This window comes from Polypterus senegalus, chromosome 18 (assembly GCF_016835505.1).
Source record: "Polypterus senegalus isolate Bchr_013 chromosome 18, ASM1683550v1, whole genome shotgun sequence".
In the NCBI taxonomy this organism is placed as follows: domain Eukaryota; kingdom Metazoa; phylum Chordata; class Cladistia; order Polypteriformes; family Polypteridae; genus Polypterus; species Polypterus senegalus.
This window is the reverse complement of record NC_053171.1, coordinates 53,276,346-53,303,349: the sequence shown is the minus strand read 5'-3', so window position 1 is coordinate 53,303,349 and position 27,004 is coordinate 53,276,346. Positions and strand designations below refer to the sequence as shown.

At 40.1% G+C, this 27,004-nt stretch overlaps 1 protein-coding gene across 1 annotated transcript; it reads right to left on the bottom strand.

Annotated features, from left to right (window-relative positions):
- rdh12 (retinol dehydrogenase 12) lies at positions 1 to 26,040 on the bottom strand. The gene is made up of 7 exons (XM_039741826.1): positions 25,867 to 26,040; positions 22,202 to 22,320; positions 16,270 to 16,425; positions 12,184 to 12,288; positions 9,811 to 10,020; positions 992 to 1,181; positions 1 to 268 (listed from the first exon to the last, which is right to left on the bottom strand). The coding sequence occupies exons 1-7, from the start codon at positions 25,956 to 25,958 to the stop codon at positions 166 to 168; spliced, it is 975 nt and encodes a 324-aa protein (XP_039597760.1). The 5' UTR covers positions 25,959 to 26,040; the 3' UTR covers positions 1 to 165.
- Between the last annotated feature and the right edge of the window lie 964 nt (positions 26,041 to 27,004).

Here is a 27,004-nt window from a genome sequence, read left to right as displayed (position 1 = left end):
TATTAGAAACCAAATATGTTTATTAAACAGGGGTAGCATTTACATTTCTGAATGTAGCTAACACTTTATCCAAAACAATGGACAGATCACAAATCTTAATTGTGCAACTGTCTTGAACTGGCAACCTTTCCATATCCAGTCCAAGAACTCATCATTAACAAAAACTCAGGTCCACTGGATTCCCAGGAGCTTGCAACTCACGTCCCAAAGCTCTCTTGCTGTCTTGTCATTTCGTCCTTGAGGTGCGACAAAAGCTGGATGGCAGTCACTGCATAAAAAATCACAGATCAGGTTAGGACAGTGTTAGGAGAAGTCAATTCTGTTTTAATGTGGTCATCTGAGGCATTTTTGGGTGACAGCAGAGATAAATACTTTATATGAAGAGTTACCTGTAACAACTGAAAGTGTGTGCTCAGTGCTGCTCTAAAAGTAGACTATTGGAAAACAGATTAGGAGTATCAGACTATACATGGCCCACTGGGGAAATTTGTTGTAGGAATTTCATCTCTTAGCTGAGAAGAAGTTAATGGTGAATCCCCCAAAATTATCTAGACAATGATGTAGAGGATAGGAAGGCCAGGTCTGTCTAGCTCAGTCTCCTTCACCAAGAGACACAGGTGGGGACTGAAGTGATGCAGTTCCATCACCTTAAACCTGCAATAAAGGTTGATGCTTCTCACCGTCAGCGACTTATGGTGCCATTTAGAATACCTAACATGTAAAAAGGTCTGACTTACAACACATTAAAGATTCACAGGTGCCTAGGTCTTTAAGATATTGGCGCAAATCCCATTCAGTTAGTAAAAGACTAGGGTTTCCCATTATTTTTAATAAATAAAGTGGCCAGTTTATGTCAGATGTTTGTAGCATGTACAGCTGGGATGAAGGGTCCAAAATGCTCACGTATCACATTTTTAGTCACCTTTGTTCAACATAAAACTGAGAAATGGGTCACGAAAAAAAAACTGTGGAGGGAGAAATTGACTTATACCTGAAGTAGACCCCAGAGACAGAATCCAGCTCCTCAGCCACCGCACAGAAGATGCTGGTTTGTGCTCCTTCTTTGGGGGTCTTAATAAAGAAAGAAAAGAGTCGCCAGACGAGGGACAGGAGAGTGGAGTGTCTCACCAGCTCTGAGCGGACTGAGCCCGGGTGCACTGCATTCACAGTCACTCTGGTTCCTGTGGAGTGAGAGAGAGTCATATGATCAACAGGCTGTATGCTTATATAATTATAATAGGTTTCGACATAAAGTGCACCCTAACTGAAAATAATTTCAGTTCCTTTACACTGAATTAACTATTGAGAATTACATGAATAGAGAATGTGCTGTGCCAAAATGAAATGCAATCCGAAAACCAATGAATATTTGTGTTTGGTGTTTTTTATTTTGTTCGGATTTTTTTTGTGTTATCATTAAAAGTAAAATTAATTAAAATATTCATTGCTCTTCAATATGGCACATAATATTTATGCCAACTGGAACAACATTTATTTCAATAGCACATTCTTACACAAAGAATGTAGCTGAGAGTGCTTTACAAGATGACAAGGAAACAGTTACAAGAAAAGAAAAACAAGTTAAGTTAGGCACGAATAATAATGAATAAGTAATTAAAAAATCAGTCAATACAATAATTAAATAAAAAAATACATTGCCTTTTAATTCATGCCCATTCAATTAGGCATTAAACATGCATTTACTAAAAGCAAAGCCAACTCATTACATTGAACTGAGAGTCTGCTCAGCCGCACTGCATTTCTTTCCACAGCTATGTGTCAGTCATACCAAAATGAAACAGGTTTATAGGTTTAGAGGGTCATTACTGTCACATGAGCACAGTACAGTGAAATTCTAACTTGCATATGCTTATCAACATGCAACAACACTCCGTCACCTTCAGTAGTAATTAGAACAACCTGACCTTGAAATTTGAAAAATAATCTCGACCCCACTGCTCTTGAAAATTTTAGACCCATCTCTAACCTCCCCTTCTTAAGTAAAATTCTAGAGAAGGCAGTCATTATGCAGTTAAATGACCACCTCAATAAACCTGCTATTCTTGATAAATTTCAGTCAGGTTTCATAACAAATCACAGGACAGAAACTGCACTCATTAAAATAGTAAATGACTTGCGGATAAATGCAGACAGAGGCCATTTATCTGTTCTCATCCTCCTAGATCTGAGTGCTGCATTTGACACCATTGATCACAATATTCTTAGAAGTCTCTGTAGTCAATGGGAGGGCCTCTCTGGCACTGTCTTAAATTGGTTTGAATCCTACCTTGCAGGTAGAAAATTCTATGTGAGTCGTGGTAATCATAACTCAAAGACACATGATATCCGATATGGTGTTCCACAAGGCTCTATCCTGGGTCTGCTGCTGTTCTCAATCTACATGCTTCCGTTAGGTCAGATTATCTCAAGTTACAACGTGAGCTACCACAGCTATGCTGATGACACACAGCTGTACTTATCAATAGCACCTTATGACACTGACTCTCTCGAATCACTAACACAATGTCTTACTGGTATTTCTGAATGGATGAATAGTAATTTTCTCAAACTAAATAAAGAGAAAACTGAAATTTTAGTAATTGGCAATAATGGATTCAATGAGGTTATCAGAAATAAACTTGATGCATTAGGATTAAAGGTTAAGACGGAAGTAAAAAACTTAGGGGTAACCGTTGACTGTAATCTGAATTTTAAATCGCATATTCATCAGACCACTAGGACAGCATTTTTTCACTTAAGAAACATAGCAAAAGTTAGACCTCTTATATCACTGAAAGATGCTGAGAAATTAATTCACGCTTTTGTTTTCAGTCAACTAGATTACTGTAGCGCACTCCTCTCAGGACTGCCCAAAAAAGACATAAATCATTTGCAACGAGTGCAGAATGCAGCTGCTAGAATCCTAACTAGCAAAAGAAAATCCGAGCACATCTCTCCAGTTTTGATGTCACTACACTGGTTGCCTGTGTCATTCAGGATTGACTTTAAAATACTGCTTATGGTTTATAAAGCCTTAAATAATCTGGTGCATCTTATATATCGGAATGTCTGACACCTTATATTCCAAATCATAACCTTAGATCCTCAAATGAGTGTCTCCTTAGAATTCCAAGAGCGAAACTTAAAAGAAGTGGTGAGGCGGCCTTCTGCTGCTATGCACCTAAAATCTGGAATAGCCTGCCAATAGGAATTCGCCAGGCTGATACAGTAGAGCACTTTAAAACACTGCTGAAAACACATTACTTTAACATGGCCTTTTCATAACTTCACTTTAATTTAATACTGATACTCTGTATATTCAATTTATTATCATAACTATTTATGGTGGCTCTAAAATCTGTACTAACCCCATCTCTCTCTTCTGTTTCTTTCCCCAGTTTTCTGTGGTGGCGACCTGCACCATCACCACCTAATCAAAGCACCGTGATGATCCTACATTTATGGATTAAAAGCCAGAAGTCTACATGACCATCATCATCAAGTCCTGTTTCATTTATGTTAGGTAGAATATCCAGTGGGGGCTGGTCGGTCTCATGGCCTGGAACCCCTGCAGATTTTATTTTTTCTCTCCAGCCATCTGGAGTTTTTTTTTTTGTTTTTTCTGTCCTCCCTGGCCATTGGACCTTACTGTCATTCTATGTTAATTAGTGTTGTCTTATTTTAATTCTTATTTTGTCTTTGATTTCTCTTTTTTTCATCATGTAAAGCACTTTGAGCTACATTATTTGTATGAAAATGTGCTATATAAATAAATGTTGTTGTTGTTGAGCAGCAGAGGACCTGATGACAGCAGTCCAGCAGCAAATGAAGCTCAAGCGCTGGCCTTGTGTACTAATGCATTCAGGAGTCCCACATCATCAGGAGCAAACTGCTTTGTTATCAGTGCTGTATGAGAGATAACATTTTCTGATTTCAGTTCGTTTGTTGATGCTGATTGGGAACATATAGTCATGAACAGAACACCTCCTGCCCCTATTGTTGATGCCCATTACTCCACTTCTTGATGATAACTGGCTATTTGATTCGATTTAATTTTGGGCATGACTGATGCATGGTCATAGAAAGAAATGTGTGCCATACTAAGAAGCAATTAATCATCTGATTGCTTTCATTTTAATTATGGCATGAAACAAATTTACACTAAAATGAAATGCATGACACAAATGTATATAGCATGCAGGTTTACATCTAATTTTGCACACACAATCCAGATTCATATGTGTACAGCTCTAATTACATTCTGTGTCATCAACTGGGGTGAAGCAGTTGGTCATAATGTCAAAGATGGTAGGAAAATTGCTGCAGAACATAATTAAACAGCATAACTGTTTAGAAAAGGGGGAACTCAGTAGCTGGACTAAGAAACCAAAACTCTGAAAAATGATGGCAGACAAGAGATGATGGTGATCAATAACAGAACTGGAAAGCAGCGTAATCAAATATATGAATTTAAGTAATCGGGTTCCATAATGTGTCAAGGCAGAGAATGTGGAAATCACTAATAGTTCATTAGGCCAAAGGTTAGACGTGCAGGAGAACTGGAGAAGGATGGGCCCCTCGCTCAGAGAGGGAATGTGAAATTATAGTAGCAAGCAGGAATGGTCCTCATCAAACAGATAAGACAGAGTGGGGTCTGACTCCCCCTCAACTAAGAATTACTGGTGAAATCAATTAGAGGGAGGGCTAGCACAATGGAGTGCTAGGAGTAAGATGACGATGAATAATGACTTGTGTGATAATAATTGTAATAAATGTAAGAATTGCTTTCAGTTGTTTGCTCATTGTTCCATCTGAGATGAGTCTGTATGTGTGCCACACAATAAAACTTAATTCTTCTGTCTGTTCTGAAGTCTCCAGTGAAATGGTGAGGATGCACAGAGTTAAGTTGCTTCAGGTGGATGAGTTTAAATACTTGTGATCAACAATTCAGAGTAACAGGGAGTGTGGAAGAGAGGTGGAAAAGAGACTGCAGGCAGGGTGGAATCGGTGAAGAAGAGTGTCAGGAGTGATTTGTGACAGACGGATATCAGCAAGAGTGAAAGGGAAGGTCTACAGGACGGTAGTGAGACCAGCTTTGTTATATGAATTGGAGATGGTGGCACTGACCAGAAAGCAGGAGACAGAGCTGGAATAGCAGAGTTAAAGATGCTAAGATTTACATTGGGTGTGACGAGGATGGATAAGATTAGAAATGAAGACATTAGAGGGTCAGCTCAAGTTGGACGATTGGGAGACAAAGAGAGGCAAGATTGTGTTGGTTTGGACATGTGTAGAGGAAAGATGCTGAGTATATTGGGAGAAGGATGCTAAGGATAGAGCTGCCAGGGAAGAGAAAAAAAGGAAGGCCCAAGAAAAGGTTTATGGATGCGGTGAGAGAGGACATGCAGGTGACGGGTGTAACAGAACAAGATGCAGAGGACAGAAACATATGGAAAAAGATGATCTGCTATGGCAACCCCTAAGCAGCCGAAAGAAGAAGACCTTGGTGTTAAAGGAGCCCCAGTAGCACTACCTGATTCACATTTACTAAATAACTAGCAAAATACCCGCGCTTTGCAGCGGAGAAGTAGTGTGTTAAAGAAGTAATGAAAAAGAAAAGGAAACATTTTGAAAATAACGTAACATGACTGTCAATGTAATTGTTTTGTCACTGTTGTGAGTGATGAGTGTTGCTGTCATATATATAGGATGGAATATATGTCAGGAAACATATACTCAGCCTCCCATCGGTTTTTAAAGGCTCTATTTTCAGAATCAACTTTTCTCTTTGGCATCGTGTGGGCTAGCTTCGCAATAACTTGCAGCATCATAAGCTAGACTTGATTGACATGGCAAGTGTTCGGCAAGGCAGCTGAAGCGCTGTATTATGGGATCTGTAGTTTATTGTGTTACCAGCGCTTCATATCCCCGGGCCATTAATAACAATAATACAGTATATAAAATGATCTCGCGGGCCGGATATAATTACAGACCGGGCTGGATGTGGCCCGTGGGCCTTGAGTTTGACACATATGGACTAAATAGAACTTGAAAAGATATATTTTTTCAGATGTGATCGCACAATTCAGATAGAGTTGACGCGCACTACAGCCTGCATGCCTCAATGAGTCATCCTCCCCTCACTCTTACTTTTTTACCGTTCATCTAATGAATGCACTGAGTATGGCTTTACCAAAACAATCATTGATGGCGAATAAAGTATCCATTATTCGAGTATGTAGATCGGAATATATATATACATATATATATACCCGCGTATCGCAGCAGAAAAGTAGTGTGTTAAAAAAGCTAGAAAAAGAAAAGGGAACATTTTAAAAATAACGTAACATGACTGTCAATATACAGTATTTGTTTTGTGAGTGTTACTGAGTGTTGCTGTCATCAAGGATTTGATTATCATTATTTCTTTCAATCAGGCTCGTATTTGTAGGATGTGTTGTGTTCAAGTTACATTCCGTGTTTGTCAATCGTTGTAAAGATAACAGGTTTCATTCATTGATTCGTTTCTTACTGCATCAATAAACAGCTCGTCTTCCTCTTTATCTGAGACGTGACACACTGCATGCACAGGTTTTTTTTTTAACACTGTCTTCCTTTAGTGGGACATTGACTTTTTCCACCGTGTGCTTTGTTTCCGCAGTAGCTGGATTTATGAATATGCTTGTATGTATGAGACGCTTCATATTTTTTGCTGCCTTTTCAATTGTGTAATTCGGTTTTGTTCAGCTCTTTGGAACTGTTGCTTTTATCTGTGCACTGCGTCAGTTCACGTGAGCCACTCGGTGTACATGCATCAAAGGTTCCCAGCTGTGCTGGTGCCATCTCGTGCTATGTCCGTGGCTGTGTTTAATGTTACCTTAGTCCTGGCACTTAAAACTTTCTCTCGCAGTTTCGCTGAGTTTGTGTCAAACACCACCCTGACCATCTCATCTTCCTCTCCATAAACACAGTCCTTCACCCGTGAATATTTAGTGGAGTTTGCTATTGGATTGCGCTGACGGACGGCCTTATATGGGCAGGCACTAAATTACAAGCGCCAGCGCAGCCTGTCTATGAACTTAATTTAAAGTGTAGGTTTACATCGTGCTTTGTTTCCGAAGTAGCAGAACTCATGAACATGGTTGTATATGTCACTCGCTCGCTTCTTATTGTTTCGCTGCCTTCTCAATTATATAATGCATGTTTTCTTCAGCGCTTTTTGGAGGTCTTCCTGGTTTTCTATGTACTGCGTGATTACGTGGGAGGCGTGATGATGTCACACGAAACTCCGCCCCCACGGCGTTCAAGCTCATCTCCATTACAGTAAATGGAGAAAAACAGCTTCCAGTTATGACCATTACGCGTAGAATTTCGATATAAAACCTGCCCAACTTTTGTAAGGAAGCTGTAAGGAATGAACCTGCCAAATTTCAGCCTTCCACCCACACGGGAAGTTGGAGAATTAGTGATGAGTGAGTGAGTGAGTGAGGGCTTTGCCTTTTATTAGTATAGATAAGTACCAAGAACTAGGGTTATATGGCCTATGAGAACAGATGACATTTCTGGAATAAAGAATGTGTTTAGTTTAAAGGCTGAAGGTAAGCAAAAGAGAAGACATGGTGGGAAGTCATCAGAAATGATCAGACAAAAACAGACTAATTAGAGGACACATCTAGGGATAAGACTGCATGGAGGGCCAGGACAAAAGCTACCGACCTTCTACCTGCAGGAAGTGGTGCTGACGAGGATGGTGACAAATCTTAATGTGCCAAAATTCACATTTACTCTTGAACATGTGAATGCATAGGCTTCACTTCAATAAACTACATCAGTCGTGCCCAAATTAATCTCGCTGTGGCTACAGTTTTTCCATCCCAAGCAGCTGCTGCTTTTAACTGGAGTCACACTGTACCTTAAGAAAGCAATCAGTTAGTTTACAGTTTGTCTGCCTGGGTGTCAATTCTGAATTGACAAAACTGGGTTGGCTCATTTTTTGATGGGATGTTACATGGTGTGGAAGATCAGGGGTCGGGCAGCCCCCTAACCTGGACACAGACAGGCTCAGTGCCACACAAGTCTCAAAAGCACACTTTTTATTTTCTTTTTCTTTAGCATACAGTGCATAAATCGCCAAGGACTCAGTCCCTTTCCTTTTCTCTCTATCTTCACCACTTCCACTCCTCCACCCAAGCTCTGTCCTCCACCTCCTGACTCTAGCTCTCCGAATGGAGTGAGGCGGCCATCTTAGTGGTCCAAGTGCTGCCCCATTAACCTCTGGCTGTACTCCCGAGTTTGGCGGAAATGCTGCATGGGCACCTGGAAGGATCTCCTTCTGGCAGCACTCCCCAGTGTGATGTTAGTAGTGCCATCCTGGGCTCCACAAATGTCCAGGTGCCTCCTGGCAGTGGCCATGGGCCCTAACAGGGTTCAGCTTCCAAGCTCTGATTCTGTGGCCTTGATGCAAACCAGGGCGGCTGCCCTCTTGTGTCCCGGGAGAGATATTGTTTCTCTCCTGGTTCTTCCCTTCTCCAGGCGTCCCGCCTGGGTAACTGCCCCAGTCATCTGGCACAATGGAGACAATTTTTTTATATGTTCATTTTTTAGGTTTTCATCATGTTCGTTCCACTTTTCCATGAGTTCTGGTTATTTAAGTTATTTACTAATAACTGTGTCTAACTCTCTGAGAGCTGCAGCCTATCAGTATTCAGTGTCGTTTGTCTTCATTTTTCTTTACTCGTCATCATCATTATTAGGCTACTAGCTGTGTAAGCCTGTGCTATAAAAAGCCTGGGCTCCTAGACACTCACATCGCTTGTGCATTAAAGGCTAAGTTAGTTTCTCCTTCCTCGATGGTTTCGTTTTGCCGATGTGCTTGCCTCGCTTGCGTATTAGCAGCTAAGCGAGTTTCTCATTTCTCGCTGGTTTCGTTTTGCCGATGTGCTTGCCTCCCTTGTCTATCAGCGGCTAAGCACATTTCTCTTTCTTAGCCGGTTTCATTTTGCTGATGTGCTCGCCTCGCTTGTGTATTAGCAGCTAAGCGAGTTCCTCTCTCCTCAGAGGTTTCGTTTTGCTGATGTGCTCACCTCACTTGTGTATTAGAAGCTAAGCGAGTATCTCTCTCCTCAGTGGTTTCACTTTGGCGACTGAGTCGCTTTCTTTCAGCTTCTGTGCCGGACAGACAGACACACACACACACTTCCACACTTAGACGTTTATATATGAGATAATTAAGACAGCAGAAAATGTGAATAAATAGGAAAACGACAAAAAAGAATGCAGAATTAGAAAAGAGAAACAAAAAACTGCTAATTAAATAATGAGATTATAAATTGAGAGAAAACAACTGGATGAGTAGATGTGAAACAGAACAAATATGCAGCCATAGGGGGAGCCCTCAGGATTGAACTTGGGAACCACTAAACTACACCACCTATCAATCCAGCTGTCCAGTTTCTGCACCTGCCTTTTCCTGATTTGATTGCTAGAGGAGATATTTGTTTAATTCCATGCTGTGTCATCACCTTTAGGCTTTGAGTAGTACTAACTGACTGAATATATTCCTTTTTGACAAAAGCAACATGGCCTCTATGATACTGTATGCTATTTAAAGGAGGAAGTCTAACCAAGGTCCTAGAGTATTTCTGAGTCTTTAACAATACCTGATTGTATAATTAGTACAGCATGTCAATCTACTTTGAAAACACAACAACCCTCTGCACTTCTGGGCAACAACATGAAAGGCCCAGTCCGTGCTTACTCTACGGCGCCCAGCAGCACTGGCAGAACTGGTGCACTTAGATTTGAAAATACCTTGTAAGCGCTTTGCCATCTCTCGCGTACAAAGAACATTAGCCAGTTTGCTCTGGCAGTAGGCCAGCCCTCCATCATAGCTCTGTTCACTCTGAAGATCATGGAATTTTATACGTCCAAAGACATGAGCAAGTGAGGAGACATTGATTATCCGGGAGGGAGCAGCTTCTTTGAGGGCTTCAATGAGTAGGTATGTGAGAAGGAAATGACCTGCAGGAAACACAATTAATAAATATATCAACACTTGCAATCAATGTAATGTGTGTCCTCCATCCTGCCAGCAATTCTGTACTTCATCCCCCATTCAGCTGCATTCTGTACTTAAAACTGAAGTAACCCTTTTGCTAAAGAATGCCAAACAAGCCTCATATATGACTGTTGCAACACTGGCCACATTTCAGTTAAGTTGGTTTAACAAACCTCAGATTATGCTGTTTAAATAAAAGAGTGTCGCCAGAGCTTTTAGTAATCACACCAGGGGAACCACAGACAGGATGGGAAGAGAAACGGAGCAGTTATGAACAGAGTTCATGTTCAGACTTATCAAGGTACAGAGGAAAAAAAAAAAGGTCATCCTTCATTTTCATGTATCTCACTTCTCTGGGCTTCAATACTTTGACATGGTGACAGACAGAGGTGGTCTTCTTGTCTAATCAGGGCTCCATTCCAACTGAAGATCGTTGTACTCGACCAACTGTAAGAGTCTGTGGCTTCAGCGGCTGAAGAGTTAGAGGTTTGTCCAGGTCTTGGCCTGGAAAGCGGACATCCCTAAACCATCATTTAGTGAAAGTAATATGGGGGAAGATAGGAGGTAGTACATCAGGTCACAGCAATTTTTGCGTTGTTTGATTATTTTTTTGTTTTCTTTACAACCAATCATCTATCCATTTATTTTCAGTCGAATTAATGTTTGCAATCTACTACCCACCCTGGGAGTACCGTACATAAGGCAGAAGTCAACACACTACATGCAAAATCACGCACTCCCAATTTAGAGTTATTAATTAGCTTGACTCTAACATATCTGGGGTACAAAAGGGAACACTTGAATAAAAACACAACACAGATGAGAATGTGTGAATTCCACACAACATGACTTAGACCCGATCTTCCAGAGCTAATAGAAGTAAAACATCTGCTGTTACTGTATTTATAGACAATATTGCTTTGTTTCACAATAAGTTCCCTTATTTAAATTTTACACTACAATCCATAAAAAAATGTGCAAACTTACAAGTAAAATTACCCAAAACAAAAATTATGGATCCTCTTATAGCCTGTCCTTGCAGTTTTGTGTCTTGAGGTTAATGACATTTGCTCGCTGTGTGGGGCTTTTACACTCTGCCGCTTCGATTTTCAGGAGGTTTGCAGTAATTCTTTTTTTATGCCTGTTTTTTGTCCCACCACATCTAAGACTGACAGCACACTACATGACTTTGAGTTGGACAGCATGCTGCAATACACAATTGCAGTTGCTGGATTCTGTGGCCTTGAAGGTGAATCACAGAGGATGACAAATTACACAACTGTGTCACTTGTCAGCACAACTTTAAACTTCCAGAGTATCCCAGGCTCGGTACAGTCTGACATCCAATAACGTGCCATCAGATACATATGGTAAGTTCAGCAGCAATCTAGGCACCAAAGAGAGAAGCCCTGCTTGGCGCGTCTTCTCCACTCTATTTCCAGGTAAACACTTGTTGACTGTCTACTCACGCACACACGAGAACACCCCTGCGCCTAAAAACAAAATCCTGTTTGACTTATCATGGAGAGTCAGAGACTTGCTCATGACTTCTCAGCAGAGTTTCAAATTTCCAAAGTGCCCCAAGCTCGCCTCATTTTGACAGCCATTTCATATACAACCTGGTAGTGCTGACGGCTGCACAAACATTCTCCTGCTATGGTGAGTTCAGCCCTAATCTTTTTGGTTTTTCAGTTCTGTCGTGGTCCAATAAACATGAGTCACTGAGCGCATTAGGCTCTCTTCTATTTATGCATTTCAGAGCACTTGCTGTTCTTCCTTCTTTACTATTGCATTGTATGTACTTTAGCACAAGTTGTGCAATGACACACATAGAAGTCAGTCCATAAATTAGGGTTGATTTTGTCGTAGCTCATTAATAAGCTATAATGGAGTCCTTGGGGATGTCACACTACTTTTTATAAGCATGCACTACAACTTTCCATGACTAAGTTTAAGAAAATGAGGGCTACAACCTAAAATTGATGGGAAAAGTTGTATATTGTTACACTTGCTTAAATGTTTGGAGGATGTTACCAAACGAGGTTGCTAGACGAAATGGCCTTCTCTCTTATGCAGGTCTGCACATTGCTGAATAAAATCCCACAATCTGCTGCCACTGCACATACCTAAGTGGTTCACACCAAACTGCAGCTCGAAGCCATCCGCTGTCTTAGAGTAGGGGCACATCATCACACCAGCATTGTTAATCAAAATATGGAGATTCTTCTCTTCTGTCAGTTTAAAGAAGAAAAAAATTGAATAATAGATTTAGAACTACTTAGTATGTCTTAAAACAACTGAAAAGTCAGCAGTTACCAAACTGGAGGCAGCCATCACATTAGGCATGGCTCTAAATACACTTTTAAATAATAGTACCTAGTTATTGCACACCTCTCCATTATAATAAAAAAATCCTGCGATGAAACAAGACTTTTTGAAAAGATTTTTTCAAGTCCTGTGAGTCGAGACTTTGGCCATGAGATGTTTTCTGGTTACGCCCACCTCACAACCATATTCAATGTAATGTAGTACATCTTCGGGGGTAACATTAGACAACAAAGGAGATCTTGATATACCATTCGTATTAAAACGTTAACAGTTTCCCATTAAAATAGCTTTTGATATGACAATTAACAAATCACAGAAACAAAGATTTGAAAAAGTCATTTTATTTATTAGAGAGAGAAACAAACATCTCTCACGGGCAGTTATACGTTGCATTGTCACGATGTAAGTCCAAACACAGAATCAAAATTCAATGTGAAATTCACAAAAAATGTATTAAAAAAATAGTTTTTACAGTAAAAGTGCAAGTTTAAAAAATATTTGTGTATTAATTTCAAAGCCAAACAGAACGAAATTGTGTAACGCAACTAAAAACTCTAACACAAGATGAAACATAATTCACTTTCAAATTATTATGTTTTACTATATTTTAATAAGGTTAATTACTTGCTGTAATGTAAAATAGTTAGTTCTATTATGCATATGTAATAATTCCCATGAAAATACCAATCTCTTGTGGCAGGTGGCCGGGTCCGCCCCTTCAACGTATGTTCCGGGGGAGCAACCATGGGCTACTCAGTACCTCCCCCGGGACGCTTGGTGGCAGCCTCCCTGGCTGACAAGGGTGCCTCAGTTTCCCGCAGGGCTCTATGGGAGATGGAGTTCTCCACAGCCCTGTTGGGATCTGGAGTGGCCGCCAGGGGGTACTACATGGGTCCCTGAGCCTGCATGGATGACTCTGCAGCCCCGCCCGGAAGTGCAGTCGGAAAAAAGTGATCGAGCACCTGGAGCACTTCCGGGTGGGCTATAAAATGGGCCAGCACCCACTCCGCAGAGGCCAGAGTTGGGAGGAGAGGACGAAGCTTCAAGAGAAGAGTGGTGGTGCCAGAAGGGCGTGCTTGTGAGGTTTGTGCTTTATTTTGGATTTTGTTGTGCCTGTGGGGCTCACGGGGAAGAAGAATAAACTATTTGTGTTATTTTTATACGTGCCTCTGTGTGATTCTGTGTCAGGTCGGGTGCAAGAAGGCACATTGTTACACTGTTTAAATTGTACATCCACTTCCCCACACACAAATGGCAGAAACGCAAAGAGGCTAGTGCATAGTGCCGGCCCGGGGTGTTGGCGAGCAAAGCAAGCAGAGGGCAAAGCCCCCTAGTTATGATAAATAAAAAGCTTAGATAACTATTTAATTCATTACCTCATTAGCTGAATCAGTCTATGATAAATCATGGACTATTGGTTTCACAACTAAAACTAAGTGCAGAAACATCATTTAATTGAAATGGCATTAGCCTCTACATGTCAATTCCAAGTCATTAGTAGTGTGTAATACCAAAATGCTTTGCAATTTTCATTCCAAGTGATGGCACATATATTGAAACATAATAGCCTAATAAAGGGAATTTTACATAGTTGAAAAATAATTAGAAAATAAAAAAGGTTGACAGAGGTAGAGCCATTTTAACTGGAGCCCACTGACTTCACACAATATTGTAAGTAGCTCTTGGTGTGACCACGAGGATCTTAAACTCCTGGGAGGCCAGCATTCCCTCTTTATAGATTTCAATGGAATTAGTTATTTATTTACACAATGTATTCCGTATTACTTTTTGCTTTATTAATGAGGACAGATGACCATAATGTTTAATGGACTTGAGTGACTTATTATGTCATTCTTTTTATTTCCTATGTTTTCTATTTAATTGTTTCTTTATTCAGTTATAGTGTTCGATTTACAACATGATTCTTCTCAGCAGTGCAAAATCTGTTGGAATGAAAAAAGCAATGCTCATTATTGCTATGTGAATTACAAAACACATTGACACAACAGATGGAGCATCACAAACACTAATGATGAATGTGCTCAATTGAATGTAACTGGAGGATGGATAGAAAGTGGCTTACATATACAATATATATATATATATATATACAGTGCTATGAAAAAGAATTACCCCTTTCCTGATTTCTTATTTTTTTGTATGTTTGTGGCACTTAAATGTTTCAGATCATCAAACAACTTTACATATTAGACAAAGATTACTCATGTACACAACATGCAGTTTTTAAGTGATGATTTTATTTATTAAGGAAAAAAATTATCCAAACCTACAAGCCCCTGTGTAAAAAAGTTAAACCATGAAGTAACTATGGTTAATCACATTTTTTGAAATTTCTCTAGCCACACCCAGGCCTGTTGAATCAAGAGATCACTTAAATAGAACCTGTCTCCTAGACGTTCATCGTGCTTCTGCCTTAGGCATTTCCAGCCACATCTTTGAGGAGGATTTTGCATGAGGACCTTAATTTCCATTTATACAAAATGAAGGTAGTGCAGGAACTCACTGAGAGAGACTGGGAAAGCTGTAGAGAGTTGTGTGCCAACCTTCATCGAGATGCCATCATCATGTGCAACAACAAGGCACATTTCCATTTGAATGGTTGCATAAATAAGCAAAACTTTCAGAAATGGGCTGAAACCCACCCTCATGAACTTCATCAGAGACCCCTGCAAAGTTAGCGTGTTACAGTTTGGGGTGCCGTTGCAGAATTTGGCATTGTAGGCCTTTACTTTTTTGAGGAGGGGGGGAAGCAACAGTCACTGTCACTTCAGAATGTTACATTGAAATGCTAGAGAACTTTTTGCAGCCCTAACTGGAAGAAATGGATGTGGTGGATGCCTGGTGTCAACAGGATGGAGCAACAGCTCATATGGCACGGAGACCCATGCAAGTTTTACAGGAGATGTTTCCAGGGAAGCTGATGTCAGGTGGCCTTCACATTCGCCTGATCTTGCTCTATGCAAGTTCTTCTTGTTGGGGCTATCTCAAGTCAAAGGTATACACACACCAACCTCAAAACCTTGAAGCCCTCAAGGACGCTATTTGCCACAAAATCGCCAATATTCCCCTTGAAATGGCCAAATGAGTCACGCAAGCATTCAGAAACTGTCTCATAGAGTGTATCGCTAATGATGGCCAACACCTTGAAGACATCATTTTTAAAACACAGTGAAAAAATTCCATTTTGTATACCCTTTCTTGTAATGAAATTTATTTTATCTTGTAGCGTTTTTGTAGAATAAATGTTTGAAATGTGGCACTTCCTTTTGGTTCACCTTGTATTACCACATGCATTGTAAGTGCATTCAAAGTTTGGTGCAAACTTCAAAAAATATGTGGTTGTGACATACCCACATCATTGCTACTGCAAGGCTACATCTTCCTCATGTTTGGCTGACAACACATGGCTTCTCTGCATAGAAGAAGCGATCACGTTGATGTCCAGGATCTCTGTCAAACTGATACCTTCATACAAATTCATTGTTGTCCAGAATTTCCATAACATTCCACCTTTCCTGGAATATACATACCGATCTTTGCTTGTATTTTCTAGTGAGTTAGGAGGGTCCTGTAACACACCCAAGTCTAGGTGAAGTTAGGAGTAGATTCCTAATTTAGGAAAACTGATAAAATGCTATTACTCCTATTCCCAAGAGTAGTACCACACTGTATTTATGTTACTGTGAGATTTTAGAGCGGGTTAGGACCATTTTGTTATATATAACAATGTAATAACACTTGAAACTGAATTTAAATGAAACATAACAATCTCAGACCTGCTTAATGCAATGCAGAGTCACAGGGTGCTATAACAAATGCTTAAAATAAAGAAGTATCAATTTCTAGTCTGCTTTATGGCTTACCTTTCAAAAACGCTTCTGCAAACTGCCGAATGGATGCTGTGTTTGCAAGGTCCAGTCCTCTCACCAAAACAGCTTGGTTTCCCGTCTCCAGGCGAATCTCATTGGCAGCTGCTTCTCCCTTGGCAAAGTCACGGCAGGCAATAATGACACGGGCCCCTGGGAATGATAATACATAAAGTCAGGCACATTTTTGAATTCTAAAAAAATTCTAAGCACTTATCCAAATCGGAATATAATATTTAAAGCTCTTTGCATAACTTTATTTTCTGAGCACACAATTAATTGAAAGCACAGCCTATTATGGTGCTGCCTAAAACACAAAGAAACCGAGGCACCAATCAATGAAACCCAAGCACTGTTCATTGCTTCATTCTTACACACGAATGCCCAACAAGTTCAATCACCCAACATTAGCATGAACATACCTACCAGTGGCATTGGCTAAGATGTCATTCAAGGGTGAGTGGCAACTAAATGGCAAAATTTAGCTACTGTACAAATTACTGTTTACTGGTTTTTCATTGGTAACCACCCACTGGCACCCACCTACAGTATATTATAGTCAATGTACTTAAAGATAAGGAGAGGATTTCATGGCACATATAACCTCCAATAACAGGCCGGGGTTTGTCCAAAGAGTTTTAACTACCTAGATTTGCAGTGAATCAAACAATTCTGTTAATTCATTAATCTTTATGTTATTGTTTGATATTTCACTTTTGTGAAAAGGCGCTATATAGGCGTCCGACCCAACACAGACTGGACACAGAGGCACATGTAAAATAAATAAACTATTTTATTTTGCTTCGCCTGTGGGTGCACGTCTTCCCGGTGTCCCACAGGCAGTACACAGTCCCAAGCACAACACGCCAAGTAAAACGCACCGCAAAGCACTCTTTTCTTCCTCCACCACTCCTCTCAGGCAACCTTGTCCTCCTCCTCCCAATTCTGGCTCCAGGAGTGGTGGCTACTGGCCCCTTTTATAGTTCACCCAGAAGTACTCCTGGTGCTTGATTGCCGAGTTCCGGCTGCATTTCCGGGTGTAGTGAATACGCTGCACATAAGGGCTCAGGAATTCCAGCTGCGGCACCCCCTGGCGACACCTGTGGGACCCAACAGGGCTGTACCCAACTCCAATTCCCATGGAGCCCTGCGGGAAACCGAGACACCGCTCCAACCCAGGGGGGTGGCCATCTAGCGTCCAGTGGGAGGACATGGACCCCAGCCTTCCACCACACTTTATAAATACGTACATGATATATAGCTTTGTAAGATCTGAGATTTCAGAAGAAGTGTTATGTGTTACATGAAAATAAATTCAAAAATTATTATCTCTAATATAAACAATATATAAAATCCAGCATCTGTCTGTCTGTCCACTTTCATGAGTAGACTACTTAACGGATTTAGATTGGGTTTTTTTCCTATAATTTGTGTGAACATTCCGATTGATTTTGCGACTTCGGTCATTGTGCCAAGTATCATAGTTTGGTTGCGGTTCTAATTTATTTGCTCAAATCCGAGAGAGACTCAGCGGACCAAGGAGAGGGGAGCCCTCCTCACTCACACACTAGCTTCAGAGAGTACCTTACCTCCACTTAGATAATGAACGAAAGAACTACTTAACAGATTTAGATTGGGGTTTTTTTTCTATAACTTGCTGGAACATTCGGATTAATTTTGCAACTTCTCTCATAGATCAGTTGCAGGAGCGATTTATTTACGCAAATCTGAGACAGAAGCTGCAGGCCGAGGGGAGTGGGAAGCGTGACGTTAGGAGTAGGGAGCCGGGCTGGGCCCTCCTCACTGTCCTGTTTCACTTCTACACATAACAATATAATTAAAATGTTAAATAGAATTAATAAAAAATAAGGTGTATTCAGCTTTTTCAAATTCCAGAGGTCATTTTATTTTCCTGTTAATCTTCCACAGTAACTCTATGGAGTGCTAAGTGCTTTTTAGCTTCAATCTTTTCATTACTCATTTTAATGTCTGGGCCCTCAAAACCTTCTTATCCATGGTTGGATGCATATTGGTAAAATTTTCAATTAGTATATGTGAACCAAAAAAGAATCTGGTATGAAAAAAGCTCCCATCAAATAAATGCCTGATGCCTTCTGCTAAAGCATGGCTTGATCATGGGTTTACACAGCGTGCCAACACTACAATTAGAGGTTTGTTTGAAATCCCCTCCAACTCCCACTGCACCAGACATGTGCCTGTTGTTGGCTTCATGTTCATTGAGATCGAGTGTGACCTATTTAAAAGGAGCACACATTTTTGATTAAACAGTGTCTTCAAATGAACCACTCGCACTTTAAGGCTTACCATTTGTGAAGCACTGTGCCCACCAGATACCCTACCAAAGTCGGACACACCTGGCCTTTCATAGGATAAGGGTGCGACTACAGAGTATGAAAAAAGAAACAACTTTCCATCAAGTAACAAAACTGCCTAATTCAGTGCAGCATCTCAATGGCTGGCACCCATCTGGCAGTATCAGATGTAAAAAAGGAATTGATACTTGATGAAATGCCAATGACTGTCTACTAGTAAACTTTTAACACTATCTAGAAAATGATATTCCACATGAATATTTGGTTTGGAAGGTAACCAAATATGAAATGAAACTTCTCAGGCCCTCCTCGATATAAGACTGGGAAGTGTCATTGAGAAACACAGACCGGTATGGTCAGCAGGTTACATTATTTCATTTCCTGTTTTTCACTTGAATTTAATATAAATTTTGATGACATTTTGAAAAGGTGGTCACTACCAGTGTTACCTGACCTGGGGCCTCATGTATAAACGGTGCGTACGCACAGAAATGTTGCGTAAGAACTTTTCCACGTTCAAGTCGCGATGTATAAAACCTACACTTGGCGTAAAGCCACGCACTTTTCCACGGTACCTCATGCCTTGTCGTACGCAAGTTCTCCGCTCGGTTTTGCAAACTGGCGGCACCCAGCGTCAAAGCACTGCTACTGTTCCTGTGTGGTTACTTTTTATTTTCATGACGCGGCTTTATAAATACACCGAAACTAACTGCATATTGTTTATTAGTGTAATGCATCTGATTGTAATTAACTTGTAACAATATAATGGTCCAGGGAACAGCCATAGTATTCCAAATACCATAACTGCTTTAGCGTTGTTACTCTCACTGCACCTTCCTCTTCTTCTTATTTTTCTTCTTCTTCTTTCAGCTGCTCCCTTTAGGAGTTGCCACAGCTGATCATCTTTTTCCATATTACTCTCACTGCACGACTCGGAGTATTTATATCACTGTATCTGAGTGTGAATCACAGCAGCAACTGATCGGAAAGAGAATTATCGGTATACAGCTTCATGGACACGCTGTCTCAGCCACTGCAAAACGTTTTAAAGCATTTCCTGTACGGACCTCGCGGTTCAGAAACAGTTTCATCCCAAGAACTTTAAACGCACTCAATCAATTGCACCTTGTAGAACTGTTTGTACTTATAAGTACAATCACCCCACTGTAAACTTGCACTACAGTTATAATATCTCACAACCTGAGCCACTTTATAAAGCGTGTATTTACATATGATGACAATATCATTTTTAATATGAAATGCAGCAAAATATGTTTATTAAATTATACAGATAAAACTTTAACTTCATTTAAATAATCTATATTCTTCACTGGGAGTGTCGTTAAGGATAGAATAATTAAACATGTACTACAAAGATATTTCAATGTTCTTTAAACGTTTTGAAGAATCGGCGCTAAGCTTACAGATGGCTTAACGTCTATTACAGAGCTGATTGTATGGCGATCGGTTACTTGGGGAAAGAAAAGCACTGACTGCAGTGACAGCTACGCCAATATATATTGAATATAAAACAGAAAGAGAAAATAACAACACAGCTAAAACGCAGCGACAAATTTCGGCAAAAGTTGAATGCTTGTGTCATGAGCACGAGGCGGCTATGCAGTGTCTGCAATGGACGTGGCCATCCACCGTGCATAAGCTACCTTACTGACGGCGGGAAGGAGCCACCGATCTTCCTCTGCCCAGTGCCACCACAAGCCTAGAGCCGCCCCTGAGTACTGCTGCAATAAATTATTTCATCGAAGGTCGCGCACAATCACTGCGCCATGAAACACATGTTTAATAACGTGCTTTAACTCCTATCATCATGAAAATGACATCACGTATACATCTCAGTATTTTAGTTATTCAGAGAGCTGTAATATCACAAATGTAATGGACTCTGTGTCCAGTTGGAGGAAGAGAGCCGGTTTAAGAAGCAAGTAGTGATTCCCACACATAGAGCACATACGAGTAGAAGATCAAATACAAAACAAAGCATTTAACGTGTTACTTTAATTACGATGTGATTTGAGAAACTGGTTAATTAAACGATTTTAAGATGAAGTTTATGATGTTCTACTTTAATGACAAAATAAACTACGTGATTAATGTGGAAATGTCGAGATTGAAGTTGACATTTCGTACTTTTTTCCCTGTACCCTAATAAGCTTTCATATGACACTCAGACAGTGGGCTACAACTCGGCTTTTCACGGCGACTTTTATATGTGACTTCTTTTTTATTTCCGGCACTGTGCGATTTTGTGAATGTGAGCTTTCAAGTTTCTCCAACATGCTAAGTCACTCGATCAACTTCCTTTTGTTGATTATACTACGGTTTATTTGAACAAATAATATGTTTTTCCTTTGCCTCCACTTGGTATTCGCTGAAATTCTTATATTTTCCCCCGTGCTTTTCCCATTGTCTTTTCACAGAAGGCTGTGCTTAAGGGCGATTTATATTGATTTGCATATTCAAAGAGGCGTAATTCTGGGAGGAGTAGGGGCGTTACATAATGCGCGGTAACGAGCGTTAGTTTTCACGCTGATCGGGATTTATGTAGCAGAAGAACGTGGAAGTTGGAGTGCGCACAGATTCCTGCATCTGGATTTTTCTGTGCGTAAGCACATTTTGGCTTTTGTGCTTACGCCATGTTATAGTGCGAGTTCTACGCACGGCGTTATACATGAGCCCCTGGCCTTTGTCTGCCTGCCTGTCCTTAAACGCACCACACACCCACTTCACTGCACTACGAACTTCATATGACCTGGAGGCTGTCAGATTAGTCTGAACTGTCTTCTTATTTTGCAGTCATTTATTAAAATGACCTCAGCCATTAGATAAGCAAACTATTTCCTGTTGCCTAAGTGAAGGAGGATCTTTTATTTTCTCGTGTCCTTTGAGATTTCTGAAAGCCCTCTGCTGTATATACAATCTAATTAAAGTCTGAGTTGCTGTTCTCAGCTTTGGATTAGGTATTCGCCTTCACAAGATTATTCCTATTCTAAATTTATAGACTGAGACTGTAATGCGGTGAGGATGAAGAACTGGAGACAAACAACTGACTCTTTGGCAAAAATAAAAATGAAAGCAAATGGCAGGTTATAAAAATGATTGGCAGAATAAATCATTACTGAGAATACACAGTTAAAAATCAGCAAAACTAATGCACCACACCCTAATCACAAACCACAAATCTTAAGTCATGAAAAACTAGCATAAAGCCATTAACCCTAAAACTATGGAGTATTGACAATGGAAAAAAATAAAGAATTATCCACAACCTTGGACACTGGGAAGATCATGGCACCGACTTTGAAAAGACTGGACACATGACATCACTCACAGATGTTACCGAAGTGTACGGCCTTCACATATAAACCCCTAATATAGGCTGAGCACTACAGGCACTGGGTTACTAAACTTAACACATCTTAATATAAAGATCCTTGATGCATTTTTATTACTGTTGCAAAAACCAGAACAGACAAACCCTAGGAAATGAGAGAAGCCGAACAGTGGGAACAGCAGCTCTGCAGCGGTAAATGGCTCCTTTGTTCTTTATACCGCCTGGCACCCCGTCCTTGTTTTACCTCTCAATGCCAGGTCTTTTGCCGTCTCCTTGCCGATGCCGGTGTTTGCTCCAGTAATCACCACAGTTTTCCCATCGAGTCTAGCTGTCGATTTACACACACCCCCAGCAACATATTTCCTACAGAGACAAAATGTTATAATAATTGTTTATTACAGTCCTCAAATTATACAGATTATCAGGCTAATTTGGTAGCAAATGTTATCTTCTAATGCAAAGAATGAGCCATTAACAGTTTAATTTTCAATGCCACAAAACCATAATATTAGAGATCATACATTAGAACACACACACATATATATATATATATATATATATATATATACATATACATATATATACATATACATATATATATATATATTTTTTTTGGGTGGAGAATTCCTTTAATTTCCACTGATGTCCTCAAGTACGTGATTCACAGTTGAGCTGGAATAATTCTTGTGGCTCTACTTTATCAATGCCTTTATGAATTTTAAAGACTTAAATTAGATCCCCACACAGTCTCCTCTGTTCAGGACCAAACAGGTATGATTCTCTGAGTCTGTCAGAGTAGGACATGTCTTTTAAGTCCCATGATGCACTTGGTTGCTCTCCTCTGCACAGCTTCAAGTGCTGCTAAGTCTTTCTTGTGCCATGGTGGCCTTAACTGCACACAGTACTCCAGATGTGGTCTCACTAGTGCTTTATATAGTCTGAGCATAACATCCCTTGATTTATATTCAACAGTTTTTACAATAACCTAACATTTTATTTGCCTTTTTAATGCGCACTTTTAATGTGCACTTCTGCACATTGCTTAGATGATGAGGGTGGTGTGTCAACATAATTACCTAAATCCTTTTAGATGAAAAATATCATAAAAAACTATTTGAAATGAGCCTATGGAGCACCGGTACATACTAAGTTATCCTGGCTGGCACCTCTATGCACCAAAAAAAAAAAAGAAAAAAGGACTAGACTTGTACTGAGACATTCCACTCGTGGTAACTTTTCTGTGTTTCTAAAGTATGGTCAACACTTGGAAGAAGCTTCTGGCTAAATCCACTGATAATTTAATTCATTTCATAATATGTTAGGACCATTTTTCTGTTTACTTTTGTCGTTGTAGTTTTTCTTTTAACTAGACTAGGGGGCTTTGTCCCCTGCTCACTTCGCTTGCTAACCCCTGAGCCTTCCCTACCCGCTAGCCTCTTTGCGGTTCTGCCACTCGTGTATGTGAAGTGGCTGTACAATTTAAACAGATTATTTTCATGGGAATTGTTACATATGCATAACAGACCTATTTTACATTACAGGGAATAATTAATGATATTAAAAAAGTAAAACGTAATAATTTGAGAGTAAATTAGGTCTCATGTTGTGTTAGAGGTATTGTTTGCAATTAACACGCAAATACTTTTTAAACTTACACTTTTACTGTGAAACTTAAGAAAAAAATATTTTTTTAATTAAATTTTCATCAATGTCGCATTGAATTTTGAATCAGTGTTTGGACTTTCATTGTGACAACGCAACATATAACTGCCTGTGATTGAATTTCATTTCTTTCTCTCTAATAAATTAAATTACTTTTTCGAATGTTTGGCTCTGAGATTTGTTAATTGTCTTTCCAAAAGCTATTCTAACGGGAAACTGTTAACATTTTATTATGAATGGCATGTCAAGATCTCCTTTGTTGTCTAATGTTATCCCCTGAAGATGTACTACAATAACTTTCTTGGATACATCCTTCTTTCAACAGCAATTCGGCTGGTGGAAGACTGTATGGTGTTATCAGTTGTAGATATTCTTTGTGATATTGTAAGTTGTTGTTTTCCTCTTCCGTGCCATCACCACCAACCGCTTCAGCATAGTTTATTGATACGCATTTAACCAATTTGCCATGCAACCGATCGACAACTTTCACGTTAATTCATTTGACGTCATCGTTTTTCGGTGCTAGGATTGCCCTTGTACTCATTTCTTCTGTTGATAACCCTTCGTGATGAAATTCTTCAATAAGATTTGGACATAACAAGTCTTCTTTTATTGGGAACTTAAAGTGAGGAAAATGTAAAAATCAAATTTATAAGAGCTGAGAGCACAGGAACTGTGTCCGTCAAAAGCATTCACATGAGAGGCGAGATTATTGTGGTTGAATGTGGATAGAAAAATCTCATGGCCAAAGTCTTGTCTCGCAGGACTTGAAATGATCTCTTTGAAAAAGTCTTGTTTCAGGATTTCCTTTTATAATATAGAGATAATACTTTGTCTCCAACTAGCTGTAAAACACATTCTGCTGTACTCTTGGTATGTAAAAGTGCTAAACAATGCCATATTGTTGTGGTTATCTGTTTGATCCTACATGGGACAGGCAAAATACTGTCTTTATTCTTGCACTGCATGTGCGGGTGTGGGAGTGTAACTGGGCGCCGTGTGGCTAAGAAAGGTACAGTTGACTCCAACCAGTATTTATTGCTCAACTGTGGACATATCCATTCATTTACTTAACATACTTTTTTCAGCATGTAGCTCCCCTTGACTTTGAATGGCGATATTTTGAAGTATTTGTTTGATTCAATTCATAAAAAATTGCTATTATAATTACATTTTTGATTAAGATATACCACTTTTAAGACTACTGTACACCCTATAGAGCTTCAACTATGTAGAGTGTGGAAAGTTGCTATAGTCAGTATCAAACAGCTATATCTGTAAAAAATACTAGAAAGTGCAAAAACCAAACTACCCAGTGCCAACTTGATGAGCTAAACCAGAGATTCGGGGTGCATGAGAGGATATTGCATGAGCCTGGCTTCCTATCTAGGTCTGGTTTCTAACTAGCACGCAATGAACATCTTAAATCGGATCAAAGGTACCCCAGAATCTTGTGTTATATTTTACGAATGTGACTTTATTTCAAAGAGCTTAACTTGGAACAATCACGTTGAGGAATGCACGAGTGAGCAAAATAAGTAATTTTTTTTCCTTGTCGAATTGCATAAAAACTGTACCTATAATGTAATGTGGGAAGACTTGAAATGGGAGGGGTTTCGAGATCACCGCAACTGTGGGGAACCAATAAAAGTAAGCGTACGTCTTGGCCACGCCCCATGACCTGACTCACCACTTATACAGTAAGCATAGTAAATAAACTACCGTGCTGAGAGCGGGTACCACAAGGCTGGTAATACTTTTGAGGTCTGTAATTTCCCACAGAGAACATTTGACTAGATATAAATATTATAAATCAGAAACATAACGGGTTATCTCGACCAAAAGTGAAGAAAGCCACTCATGCACCCGCTTTTGCGCTGTCAGCTCCTGTCACGCAAACCTTGATCTCTGATGAAGCCTTTCATGCGCCGCTTCGGTTATTACGCCACACTGAGCCGTAGTCCTATGTGCAACGTCTGTCAACGGCTAAAAGTGAAATACTGCACAACGGAGTTATGAATCTGTATAGTTCTAACATGCTAAGCTTGTGGCTGCTGCCCTTTCCTCGAACTTACAAAAAATGCGCACGATCACCTCTAACAGCATAAACCCCCAACTTCATAACGACACACGAAGGCTGAAACACTACTTCTTTCAATTACCATGACATTCTTATACAATGTTCTTAAATCATACGAGTATGGGTGAAAAATAACAAATATTGTTTTGGTTTTTTTGCATACACACCTGATTTGCGGTAGTATCCAGTATCGCAGGAAACCGATGACACCAGCTGCCAAGGCTACCGTGCCCAAGTCCATCTTCTTCTCCGCGAGCATGCGGCGGCTATACTCAGCGAAGCACTCACTGGCATCTTCAGTATGAAGAAAAAAAAAAGGAGCCGAGCAACGGAGTCTCGCAAAGATCTGTGGGATTTAGAGTAGGTGGTGACGAAACTCCTGCGAGTGAACCGCGGTGTGTCGCAAAGGCTCTTGGGATTTGGAGTAATACTGACGAGAGAGTGTCACTACCATAGACATAGAATTACTAGACGCCGTATGACCAGCAGCATCGTACGTCAACATCGCCGCCATATTGCGAGTGGCACTGCCGTGGAGGGAAGTAATGGATAAAGATGGCTGACGCATGTGCTGCTTGAGATTATACAAACCGCTGTACGATCCAAACCAGATCACGGGGGATTACATTTCATAGTTAAGGCTGAACAATTATTTTGCTTATATTTGGCCATTAGAAAATCCCGTTTTATAATCTTAACTCTAGCTAAGGCAGGCTAAGCTAGCAAAGCTATGCATTTATGTGCTCAAGTGAGCCTCAAAACAACATTTTGGCTAAATATATTTAGTCACTAACTATGTAGATTGTTGTTAGCTGTTAACATTTCTCAAACTTTGAAGGTTTCCCAAAGAAATCCACCAGTGGGAGGTAGCCCTTAGACGGGATTTTGTGATGTGTGCCGTGCTAGTTTGGTAACAGATGCTCTACCAGCATCATATGATCAAAGCTACCACTTGCTCACATTAAAAAACAAAGGAGGTTTGATGATTCCTTCTGAGGGTACAGTCAAGGTGGTCAAAGTAGCTGAGCATATTATCCGACAGTCGATATTAGGACAAGCTGTCAGTGTATCTTTGATCAATCAGTTTGTTCGGGCTGAGATTGGTTTCAGACGATGTGTTTTTTCTCAAGAAGCACATTGAGGAAACACAGTTTGAAATTGACAACCATCATTTTATGCTCATGTCTTTAGTTGTGTCTGTCTTCCATAAACTAAGGCTGCACCATATTGCCAGACTGAATACTCCCAAATTACAAAGTGGCAACAAAAGCTATGTAAGACAGTTCTGTTTCAAGGATTTTAGAT

Excerpts from the sequence above, each read along its gene's own strand:
- rdh12 (XM_039741826.1), bottom strand. The coding sequence starts at position 25,958 with ATGCTCGCGGAGAAGAAGATGGACTTGGGCACGGTAGCCTTGGCAGCT. Across the intron at positions 22,321-25,866 it reads TGGATACTACCGCAAATCAG|GAAATATGTTGCTGGGGGTG; the intron begins GTGTGTATGCAA and ends TTGTCTCTGTAG. Across the intron at positions 10,021-12,183 it reads GTTTGGTGTGAACCACTTAG|GTCATTTCCTTCTCACATAC; the intron begins GTATGTGCAGTG and ends TGTTTCCTGCAG.